This window comes from Condylura cristata, unplaced genomic scaffold (assembly GCF_000260355.1).
Source record: "Condylura cristata isolate star-nosed mole 26May11 unplaced genomic scaffold, ConCri1.0 scaffold00015, whole genome shotgun sequence".
In the NCBI taxonomy this organism is placed as follows: domain Eukaryota; kingdom Metazoa; phylum Chordata; class Mammalia; order Eulipotyphla; family Talpidae; genus Condylura; species Condylura cristata.
In genome coordinates, this window is record NW_004567116.1 from 1,513,955 (window position 1) to 1,525,010 (window position 11,056).

The 11,056-nt window shown below is 64.4% G+C and overlaps 2 protein-coding genes across 2 annotated transcripts; one reads left to right on the top strand and one right to left on the bottom strand.

Annotated features, from left to right (window-relative positions):
* The first annotated feature begins 2,019 nt into the window (after positions 1-2,019).
* On the top strand, positions 2,020-5,765 carry YIF1A (Yip1 interacting factor homolog A (S. cerevisiae)). The gene is made up of 8 exons (XM_004682598.2): positions 2,020-2,232; positions 2,845-3,056; positions 3,217-3,321; positions 3,428-3,506; positions 4,807-4,864; positions 5,000-5,155; positions 5,369-5,462; positions 5,566-5,765. Exons 1-8 carry the CDS (start codon positions 2,202-2,204, stop codon positions 5,710-5,712), a joined length of 882 nt encoding a protein of 293 aa, XP_004682655.1. The 5' UTR covers positions 2,020-2,201; the 3' UTR covers positions 5,713-5,765.
* Positions 5,766-6,082: 317 nt separating this feature from the next.
* CNIH2 (cornichon family AMPA receptor auxiliary protein 2) lies at positions 6,083-8,148 on the bottom strand. Its single transcript, XM_012725135.1, has 6 exons — positions 8,140-8,148; positions 7,899-7,967; positions 7,436-7,483; positions 7,123-7,235; positions 6,892-7,035; positions 6,083-6,706 (listed from the first exon to the last, which is right to left on the bottom strand). The coding sequence occupies exons 1-6, from the start codon at positions 8,146-8,148 to the stop codon at positions 6,679-6,681; spliced, it is 411 nt and encodes a 136-aa protein (XP_012580589.1). The 3' UTR covers positions 6,083-6,678.
* Between the last annotated feature and the right edge of the window lie 2,908 nt (positions 8,149-11,056).

Genomic DNA, 11,056 nt, shown 5'->3' on the forward strand with positions numbered 1-11,056 from the left:
GGCCTCCCCCGCCCCAGGGGCCAGGCTGGACGCCCCGACGCCTGGGTTCTCGGGCCGCACTCGCGCTGGCGACCTTGGGCGAGTCCTTGCTCCCGAGGGCCTGGGAGTCGCTGCAGTAACAGGAGGAGGGGAAATCAGAGGGGGGACTCCGCGGGGGCCCCCTCTCTGAGGGTAAGCCCAGACCTAAGCCCCACCCAGACTTCATTCTGGACACTTCTCTTGTAGAGGGAGGAGGCAGTGAAAGCGGACTCCCACGACCGCAGCCCTTAGGCTGCTGGCCAGGGCACTCGGGTACCCCAGCTGCCTGACCTTGGGTGGGAACTCTTCACCCCCAACCTGTTTGCCCATCTGACAAATGGGAATGGGAAGGTGTCGAACCCATACACAAGCACTCATTGTGCGGTAAGGGGAGTGACCTGGCCTGGGAGGGGCTCCTCTCGTCCGGGTGCTGCTCCCCGGCCCTGGCAGTAACCTGGACCCCAAGCTGCACAATCAGCGGGTGGGACAAAGAGAGCCGCAAGGCAGCGGGGCAGTTTCCTGTGTGTGGCTGTTTGGGGGAAGGCCAAAGGGCAACTCCTGTGCATTCACAGATGAAGTAACTGAAATGATAGGCAGAGGAAAGGACAGTTTCACCCACTTATTTTTTATGTATTGGGCACAGATATTTATTGGGTGTTTTCTGTATTAAATACAGATACCCTGAAGTCAAGGGTAGAAGTGGCGAGTGGCACCGGGCCTGTCCTTATGGAACTTACATGCAGGCTAAACTGGTGTGCCCAGAGGGAGCCTAGAACCCCACGCCCAATCTTCACCCACACCGGGTCAAGATTTGTCTTGACCCTTTGTCTCTCTGAGGAGTATAAGATGAACAGACTTAAAAATTTCGACAAGTGGAAATCAGGAGGAAGGGCATCCCTGGTGGAACGGACTTCTGGGCAAAGGCACTGCGATGGGAACACGTGAGTCCAGTTTGGAGAGCAGGAAGGTCACCTGGTGTAACTGGACACCGGGTGGCTTACTCGAGACAGGTCGCAGAGGACCTGAACTTACTTTCTAGAAAGCAATGCATAAGGTCTGTGAGAAGCGACGCTTTAAAGACTCTCTCCGGTGGGTGGGAGTGTTCACAATGGCTTGGGGACAAAGGAGACCCTGGGATGACGAGTGAGGCGTGGGGGTTCCCTTGGAGAACACCACAGGGTCGGCCATGACTCGGGAGTTTCAACCGCATCTGTAGGAGGCGATCAGCACAAATCCTGTATCGCGGGAGAGTCATGGGACAAACCTGGTGCGGATCCTGTCCCAACTGTATCACTCAGTCTCTGGAACTTAAAATCTCCGGGACCTTAGTTGTTTAATATGTGCAATGTGCGTGCGTGCGCGTGCGTGCGTGTGTGCTGAGAACCAGGCCCTCGGGCGGCAGGTCCCCCGGATTTGGCAGGACGGCGGCGAGGCATTTCAGCACCAGGACGGAGGACAGCACCCGTGCGGCTAGGGCGGGTGGGAAGGAGGGCGGACGCTGGAGGAGGAGTCAGCAGCCCCGGGCTCCGGGGCCTGCCCGTCCGGCCTCCTACCTTCACCTCCTGGGGTGCCCGGGGCGGCGCCAGGACTTTGTGGGGCGAGGGGCACGGGGGAGGAAAACGAGCACTGGGAGAGAGGGTAGGAACCGGGGGCGGGGCTTGGTGAGAGCCGCGGCGCCCCATTCCCTTTGGACTGAAGCTTCGTCCGGACTCTGGTCTGCGCCAGCCTCCGCGGGGTTACCTCCCGGTGTAGTCGTGGCAGAGCGAGCGTCAGATACCCTACTGCGCAGGCGCGGAAGCAACTCTGCGCTCCCTCCACCTTAACCCACCATTGGCTGTTCGGGCTGCGAGCTAGCAACCCACTATCCAATCCGAGAGAGCTTCGAGCTGCTGCGCCTGTTTTTCCCCCTCCCGCCCGGAAGTTGCCTAGTGTCCAATCCGCTTCGGCGGAGGGTCCCGGCATCCAATTGGGAGAGGGGAGGGACGAGCCAGCGCGACCGAGGAGCCAATGGCAGGCAGCGGAGGGTGACGCGGGGCCTGGCGGCTGCGGCGGGGCAGCTGAGGGACGTGTCGGGCCGCCCGGTAGCCTCGGTCGGTGCTCAGCGAGCGGAGCTGCTGTCTGAGTAGTACTCGCACCCGCGAGGCGGCGCAGCGGGCCCTCGGGGGAGAGCGAGCGTGGCGGCCATGGCTTATCACTCGGGTTACGGAGCCCACGGTGCGTGGGGCGCGGGGCGGGCTGGCCGGCAGGAGGAGGGTCGGCCGCGCGGCCCGCTCCGCCCTGAGGGGCGGCGGACGTCGCTGCCCGGGGCGGCGGGTGTCACTCGGACTCCTGCGCCGTGCGACGCGGCGGCGCGCCCCGGACTTCGCCCTCTCGTCGCGATCCTGCGACGGGACAGTGACAGCACAGCTGGGCCTGGGCACGGGCGGGCTCCCCCGCCCGAACGCCCTTTCCCTGTGGTGGCCTTGGAAGGGCCCCTGACCGCTGCCCAGCGTGTCCGGGTACCCAGCCATCGCCGAGCCCACCCTGTTCATGGGGTCACGTCCCGCAGGGATTCTCTCCCGCTCTAGGCTTCTACTCACTGAGTTCCCTGAGCTCGCTTCCAGGAGCCCCGGGTAGGCGGCCCGGCGCCACCCACCTCAGCTCTTCCTGTCCTGCACTTTGCACCTCTCGAGAGGACCCCTCATCAGAGCTCTTCCTGGGTTAAGCCAGGTGTCCGTCCCCAGTTCTCGATGCCCAGGACCTAGGCTGCCCAGCCTGGGGAAGGGCCGTGCCGGGTCGCATGCTTGGGCTTCCCGACTGCTTACTCTGGCGCCTGCCAACCCGCAGGCTCCCAGCACAGGGCCCGGGCAGCTGCCGAGCCCCTGCCCCTCTTCGATGACACAAGCGGTGGTTACTCCGGCCAGCCAGGGGGGTACCCAGCCCCAGGAGCCGAGGTGGCCTTCAACGTCAACCACTTCCTTGGTGACCCAGTGGCCAACGTGGCTCTAGCCTATGGCAGCTCCATTGCATCCCAAGGGAAGGACATGGTGCACAAGGAGGTGTGCCCCCCCCCCCCGGGTGAGGGTGGCAGGACCTCTGACCAGGGCTGGGGCCCCGGGGGATCCCAGCTGACCCTCACTGCAGCTCTCTGGCGGGAGCACACAGAGGAGCGCTCTGAGGTTCGGGTACAGCTCGCCCGTCCTCCCTCTCCCCTTCCAGCTGCACCGTTTTGTGTCTGTGAATAAACTCAAGTACTTTTTCGCTGTGGACACAACCTATGTGGCCAAGAAGTTGGGGCTACTGGTCTTCCCCTACACGCACCAGGTGAGCTGGTGGGGCCCCTTGCCTGCCTGCGAGGCCAGCCCCGAGGTGCCAACCCTTTTTTCTCTTCTTGTCTTTCCCCCCGACTGGCCATTGCTGCCACCGCCAGAACTGGGAGGTGCAGTACAGCCGCGATGTGCCACTGCCGCCGCGGCAAGACCTCAACGCCCCGGACCTCTACATCCCCAGTGAGTCTTTGGCTGGGTAGGCGCAGGGACTTGGCTTGAGGCGCCAGTGAGGAGAGAGGCCCACGGGTTGGCTCAGACTGCGCCTGTGCTTTGGCATGTGGTCACCAGACAGCAGGGAGACGGATTTGGGCTGTCACCTGGGCCCCAGGGTACTGAGCCCTTTGAGACTGCTCTGCCTCTTGACATGACTGTGTCTGTCCTTGACATGACCACAGCCAGGGGCTCTGCCACTGCCAGCCATGGGAACGCAGGCTGCCCACTTCCGCTCAGTTAACTGGGGACCACGATGGCCCCACCGCGAGGGTGGCTGGGTGTGGGCCTGGGTGCCCAGGAGCACGCAGGGAGTCGGCTGTCAGCATCATCGGTGCTGCTGTCCTCCCGGGCCTGCCCGGGCACCTCCTCCTCTCAGCAGTGGCCACTCTCCTGGGTTCCCACACTGCTTGTCCGCAGGGCAAAGGTCGGGAGCCCCCCCCCCACTCTGCTGTGGCTGCCCAACTCTGCATCTGACTCCCCTCTGCCGTAAGGCTGCGCAAGGCAAGGCCCCTGGTGGGCCCTGGGGAAGGGTGAGTGGCCCAAGGCCCACCCTTAGGACTTGCGGGAGGGCAGCTAGCCCACCAGGCCAGTCACCACAGGCGGGGCACAGCGCCTCCCCCCGTCACCCCATTTACATCTGAGCCACCGATGTCTCTGCCGTTCCCCTCGGCCATGTCGACACCAACACTCAGCGTGTTCTCAGCCGCACAGGGTGGGGGAGCTGGTGCCTGCCTCCCACACTGTGCTCTCAGGGGGTCCATCAGCTCTGCCGTGTGCTTCAGGGGGGCGGAGGGCAAGACTGAGGGGTTGGGATCACGTGAGCAGCCCGTTTTCGTGGCCGAGCTTTCAGGAGAACAGCGGGTAGGCACGGAGCTGCTGCGCAGGCAGGCCGGAGCCACGGCCAGTGGCCGAGGCGGGGGCATGTGGGTGACCCGGGCGCCAGTGGCATCCTGGGCTGCCAGCAGCCTGTGTCTGGGCCCTGTAGTTCCCCTGAAACCAGCTTGGCCCCGCCTGCTGGGGGAAGCTGAGCAGTGGCCCAGGCAGGGTCGCTGGAGCTCTGAGCCGCGGCAGAGGGAGGCGCAGAGAAGGTGGGGCATTACACGGCGAGAGGGCCGAGCGGGCAGACACCCCCAACTGCGCGTGGGGGACCAGCATGTTGACCTGTGCAGGGAAGGAAGGTGGGGGCGTCCATGGCTTTGACGGCGCGGGGAGGGGGGTTGGGGTCGTGGCTGAGGCAGCCGGCGACAGCCTCTCTGGCTCTTGGCAGCAATGGCCTTCGTCACCTACGTGCTGCTGGCTGGGATGGCGCTGGGCATTCAGAAGAGGTCAGTGCTTACCCTGCCCTCATCCCACCAGCGCGCCCCCTTTGCCACCTGTCCGCATCTCCCCAGGGCGCTGGCCAGCCCCGGTGGCCAGGGCTCCCCCAGCGGCAGGCTGTGAACTCCCCCTTGTGGCCACAGGTTCTCCCCCGAGGTGCTGGGCCTGTGCGCCAGCACAGCGCTCGTGTGGGTCGTGATGGAGGTGCTGGCGCTGCTCCTGGGCGTCTACCTGGCCACCGTGCGCAGCAACCTGAGCACCTTCCACCTGCTGGCCTACAGCGGCTACAAATACGTGGGGTGAGCGGTGTGGGCAGGTGGGGGTGGCCCCTCCGTCCCCTTCTCAGTCTTGAGCTCTTCGCTCCCCGGGGACACCCAGGGCCTGGGTGGCGTGGGCAGGTGGTGACCAGGAGTGGGTGCTGGCGGGCGGGGTTGGGCTGGGCTGTGAGCCCTGGCGGCTGAGGCCACTCAGACCCGACCGGCTGAAGTCTCCCGCTTTCACTGCACCCCCAGGATGATCCTCAGCGTGCTCACGGGGCTGCTCTTCGGCAGCGGCGGCTACTACGTGGCGCTGGCCTGGACGTCGTCTGCGCTCATGTACTTCATCGTGAGTCTGGGGCTCCCCTCCCCTCTCCTCTCCATCAGGCCAGAGCTGGGGTGCTGGGGCCCAGCTGCCCTTCCTACCCCACTTTAGCTCTCCTCCCTTCCAGGTGCGCTCTTTGCGAACAGCAGCCCTGGGTCCCGACAGCATAGGGGGCCCAGCCCCCCGGCAGCAGCTCCAGCTCTACATGACTCTAGGGGCTGCAGCCTTCCAGCCCCTCATCATCTACTGGCTGACCTTCCACCTGGTGCGGTGACCCCTGGGCTCCCTGGCGCCAACCGCCTTACATTGAAGATTTGGTTTCCTCGATTTTGTTTGACCCTTGTTTCTGGGGCCTGCAGGACAGCTGCTGGCACCCCTGGGCCTGGGTCCTGCCTGGGGGGGCTAAGCTTGGAGCTGTCGAAGAGGGGACCCAGGAGGGCTTTCTGGCAAGGCTTTCACCAGGAACCGCTGTCCGCATGGCTGGGGACACGAGGACAAGCGGGACGGCTGCTAAGAAGACCCTGAGGCCTGTGATCCGTCAGGGCCCCAGGGGGTCGTGGGGAGTGGCTGAGCCTCACCAGCAGGGGCTCAGCTCAGGAGTCCCTTGCCCCCACTCCTCTGCAGTCTCAGGAGCAGAGCCGGGGCCCACGTGTTTGCAGTAGTTTATTCATATTTTGTCACAAATGGCCGGGGAGGGGGTGCCGGACTCCTCCAGGCGACATAGAAAATAGGTCCAAGAGACAGGGTGGGGTGGGTGGGGCTCTGGGTATCTCGGGAGAGAGCCTGGGGGAGGGGAGAGGGCAGAGGCGGGGTGGGGCTGCCCCCTGCTGAGCCTGCTCATTCCCGGTGTGGGTACCCCCCCACCTGCAGGGGGAGCCTCAGGGTGAGGGTTGAGGGGGGCAGCCCAGAGCTTCCAGGGCAAGCCCTGCCCCTTGGCAGGGCCCAAGTACCCCCGAAGTGGACAAGGCCAGAGGCCCCGCCCTCCCAGGCCTGGCTGCCATGCCCACAGGCTGGCAGAGGAGCCCCTGCCCCTACTTAGAGCTCTGCCCACCCTAGTCCAAGGGGAGGGGGGCTCCGAAGGCGGGAGGTCCCCGCAGCAGCAGTTTGGGGGGTGGAGAGGAGGCTGGGGGCACCAGTGCCCCTCCCTCCCCAGGGCTGAGGCCTCCGCGGCCGAGGGGCAGGGCTGGGGGTGCACAGGCGTCCGGTCCGTTCTGGGCTCGCTCCCTGGCCGGCTTCCCCCTTAGAAACTCACCAACGTATAAACCATACTGCGGGGAGACGAGGCAGTGAGCCCAGTCCCGGGCAGCTCGGCAGCGTCTCGCGCCCCTCACCCCGGGTGGCCGCGGCCCTCGGGCCAGGGCATGGCTCCGAACAGGCCACGCCTGGGGTGGGAGGCATGCGGTGTGCTGCCTGAGCCTCCCCTCCCTGGCTTCCGGGGCGGCGCCAGCCTCACCTGTACAGGTAATAGAAGAAGGAGAGCAGGTAGAAGGCGAGTTTGCACCAGGACTCCTTCTGGCAGTAGTTGAGGATGTCGGCATTCATGATGGAGACCGCGTCGTACATGACCTCGGAGCCATCCGCCGGGCGGTGGAAGTACCTGGGCCCAGAACCTCACGGTCAAGGCGCTCACCCCCTCCTGCCCCGAGGCCCCCTCCCCCTTCCCCAAGGTAGCAGCTGCCCTCACCTCCAGAGGTGGTAGAAGAGAAGGGGGATGTTGAGGCCCAGGGTCACCCACTCTGCGGCGCACAGAAACATCAGGCAGAAGAGCCCGTGGATGGAGTATTCCGGGACCACCAGCTGGGGAGTGGGGAGGAGTCAGCGCCGTGCCAGGACACATGAGCTGCGAGTGGGCAGGTGCCCCCATAACCTCGACTACGAGGGCTTCGGGCTCCCACTCCCTCCTGGGCGGCAGAAGAGAAACCAGGAGGAAGGGCCCGCTCTGGGCGCGGTGGGGCGAGCTGAGCCCTCGCCTCCAGCCCCCTGGGCCCGACACTGACCTTCCTCAGGAGGCAGCAGATGCGTTCGATGTTTTTCAAACGCTCGCGCTGTATGGGGAGAAAAAGGCCGCGACTGGGGGTGGGGAGCTGACCAAGGACACTGGGGACCCCGCTACCCTCCTGCGCCCCCACCGCTCCGCACGTGGCCACCAGAGGGCGCCAAGCAGCCTCTGCGGTTGCGCGGCAGGGAAGCAGCCCCGCCGTCCCCATGGCGACCGTCACCATGGAGGGCCTTTCACCCGCGTCTCCATGGCAACGGTCCAGAACCTGGCAACGGCCGCCCCGCCAGGAGAAACCCGAGCCCTGAGCCCGCGCCAGGTGTTTGCTGGGGGCGGGGACAGACAGAGGAAGGGGCAAGGCCGCCGCCCCTCCCACACCCGGTCTTCCCTGCCCCGTCCCCGCCCGGGCCCGATGGCAAGACAGACGGACGGACACACCTCGGCACAGCACATGTATCACTTACTGCCCGCGCTGGGTTCCCCTGGTCGATGGGGTTCTTGAAGTCGGTCCGCAGCTCGTCAAAGGCTATGATCTGGGGGAGGGGCGTGTGCCTGTCAGGGTGGGCGGTAACTTCTGTCCCCCCACCTGACCTGCTGTGGGATAGGAATTTATACTTGCTGCAAAGATGGGGACCCAGGCACAGGTGGGGCAAGGCTGGGCCCTGGTCACACCACAGTCCGGAATGGAGCCCTGGGCCCACCCACTGTCTCCATCCAAAAACACCCCAGACCTCTGCACTGGGCCTGTGCTGAGTCCTGGGCCCCAGAGGTCGGGGGTGCACAGCCCAGGCTGGGGAGGCAGCGAGGAGAACTAGGAACTAGATTCCAGGGGGATGAGGCAGACAGAACCTGACCCAGCATGGAGGGGGTGACTGTTCAGGCTGGCTCTGAGTAGGTGTCTGTCTAGTAACAAGTGGGGGTGGGCAGGGCAGTCTGAGCAGCAGGAACAGCAGGTACAAAGGCAGAGGGTTGAAAGATTACAGAACGTTCAGGAAGCCACAGGTTCCCTGGGGCAGAGCTGAAGTGTGAGCAAGTGGGACTGAAGAAGGGTCATTGCCAGGCGGGCTCAGAGGGTGGCAGGGCGGGACAGCAGGTGTGTGTGTAGCCACAGACGGGCACGGAGCTGCAGTGGGGTGGTCAGGCTGTTTGCGCCGGGGCAGTAAAGCCAGCTCCGGTCCCAGCCAGGACACACATGAGGCTCAATCTTTGTGTTTATCGGCTCGTTTAATGCTTGCAAGAGCCTGACTAGCAGATGAGGACCACCATTTCTGTTTTACAGACGAGGGAAAGAGGCGAAGTGACTTGTCTGCGGTGCACAGCTGGTTAACGGCAAGTCAGGCTTCGGAACCGGCCTGACTGAGTCAGCCACTTGGTCACACTCAGGCCGGACAGTGGGAGGACTGCTGGAGTGTGCTGGGGAGGGGAAGGCGGTCAGAGCGACAGTGGCAGTGGAGTGGAGTGGTGACGGCTCGGGAGCAGGTTAGGGCAAGATTCAGGGGCTTGAGTGGCAGTGAAAGGGGGGCGGCAGCCTGTTGTGCCTTCCGGGTGGGGGCATGGGGGATGGCAGTGTCTTCACTAGGGTGGGGAACTCTTAAGCGGAGCAGGTGTTTGAGGGGGTGATGGGAACAACCTGGGTGGGGGAGAGGAATGGGAGGATGGCTGGCAGGGGGGCCTTCTGGGGTGCCCTTGCCTCAACACTAGTCTTTAAATGAGGCCTGGGCCCACCACCCCCAAACCTCCCAGACCCCAGACGGCTCAGAGGGAAAGAACATGGGCTTCCCGGAGGGAGCTGAGGCCATCTGGAGCGGCCCCCTCACCCCCCACTGACTCTGGGCAGCCCCTTGCTTGCCAGGCACAGCAACAGGGTCCAGCAGGGAGCGGAAGGGTGCCGTCTGTCTGCCCCAGAGCTGGCACCACCAGCAGGCGGCGGGTGTCGCGCCTCCCACCCCCCAGGCTGCCTGGCGCTGACTCAGCCCCCTGGAACAAACAATCCCCCACGGTGACAGCTGACACACGTCACTCACCACCAGGGTTGCTTAGCGACCAGTGGGGCCTTGGGCTCAGGGTCTGGGGTCCTGCCCTGGAAGTTGCTAATTCTTACCAGCTTTGGGTTGAGGTCCACACACCTCGGCTACCCCCTGCCCCCCCCCCCCACCTTGGCAGGCCTGGCTCTGAGCATCTGATGTCCACACAAACAGCTCACTTTACTGATGAGGGACCTGCTGAAATTAGCCCACTCAGTGGCTGAGCACACACGATGCCAGACACATAGTAGGTGTTCAACAAATACCTGCTGAGAAAACACGGCCCTTTCTCCCACCCCAGAAGCCTTGCAGGGCTGAGCTGGGGTCTTCACCTTGACTCGAAAAGCTGCCCAGATTCCTCAGGAATCTGGATACAGGTGCCCCAGGGACTGTAGGAGGCCCTGGGTGCGCAGAGGGGTTGGAAAGGGGTTTCCTGAATCCCAGGCCCTCCCCGCGGGAGAGTCCTAGGGATGAGATAGGAGACTCTGAGCGACCAAGATGGACCCAGGGGGGACGGAGCGAGGGAAAGAGGAAGAAAAAGAAAAGAGGAAAGAGAAGAAAAAGGCAGAGACCCACAGAGAGGCAAGGCCCGAGAAGTGGGTTTGAAGGTGCCTGGGCTCCTCTGGAGGGGCAGAGAAGGGCAGTCTAAGAGTCCGGAGTCACAGTCTGGCAAGAGGGGTCTGCAGGGGGTGGGAGGGGGCAAGGGTCAAGGGCCAGGAGGGGGCAGGCAGCAGGTCCCAGGAAGAGAGAGGAAGTGGGGAGGCCAGTACTGAAGCAGGTGAGGCAAAGGGGAGGATGTGCAGGAAAGGAAGGGTGCAGTGGGAGAATGAAAGGGTAACGCCCCCCCAAGGGATGAAGATCAGGGAGGTACAGAGGCTGGCGGCAGAGGGGCAGGAGCAGGAAGCTCAGGGACAGAGAGGCTGAGGGCTCTGAAGAAGCGCTGGAGGCTGCCGGCTCCAGTGAGAGGAAGAGCAGCAGGGCGCGGGGCAGGCCCCGGAGAGAGGCCAGGACAGGGGCCTCTGAGGTTGTCAGGCTGAGGCATGAGAGATGGATATTGTGAAGGTGGGAGGCCAGGCCACAGGGAAAGGACCCAGGAGAAAGTGGGGGCAGGAAGAGGAGGGCAGCTGGAAAGTGGGGAGGAAGCTGGTGGAGGGGGAGCCCAAGATGAGCTGGGGGAGGGGGTTAAGGCTCTGGTGCTGCTGAGAGCCAGTTGCTGGGTCAGGGAGGGGGTTGGGAAGGGAAAGGGTTAATGGGCTCCGCGAACTGTGGGTCCTGTAAACAGATGCAGTTGCCGTAGCAACCGGCTTCCATCACTCCAGCTGGAAAAACCCACAAAGGGTGGAGGGGCAAGCAGACAAACTGCCCGATGGACAAATGGGGGCGACTGGGGGGGGGTGAGGAGAGGAAGGAACAAGAATCCCGGTACCACTCCCCACACCCCAAAGCTGCAAGGGGCAGGGGAGGGGGTCAGGGGCCGACTGACATTCCCACAGACAAGCGGGGGCGGCGGAGGAAGGGGGGCGCCCGGCAAGGCAGCCGATGGTGGGGGGTGTTAATGGGGGCGAGGATATGCCGACTGAAGGCGGATAGCGGAGAGG

What these genes read in the sequence shown, in the direction of transcription:
- YIF1A (XM_004682598.2), top strand. Translation starts at nt 2,202, where the DNA reads ATGGCTTATCACTCGGGTTACGGAGCCCACG. An exon ending in TCTTCCCCTACACGCACCAG is followed by an intron (nt 3,322 to 3,427) that starts GTGAGCTGGTGG and finishes TGCCACCGCCAG; the next exon opens with AACTGGGAGGTGCAGTACAG. An exon ending in GCGCTGGGCATTCAGAAGAG is followed by an intron (nt 4,865 to 4,999) that starts GTCAGTGCTTAC and finishes TTGTGGCCACAG; the next exon opens with GTTCTCCCCCGAGGTGCTGG.
- CNIH2 (XM_012725135.1), bottom strand. An exon ending in AGGGGAACCCAGCGCGGGCA is followed by an intron (nt 7,484 to 7,898) that starts GTAAGTGATACA and finishes CTCCCCATACAG; the next exon opens with CGCGAGCGTTTGAAAAACAT. An exon ending in TCTGCTGCCTCCTGAGGAAG is followed by an intron (nt 7,236 to 7,435) that starts GTCAGTGTCGGG and finishes CCCACTCCCCAG; the next exon opens with CTGGTGGTCCCGGAATACTC.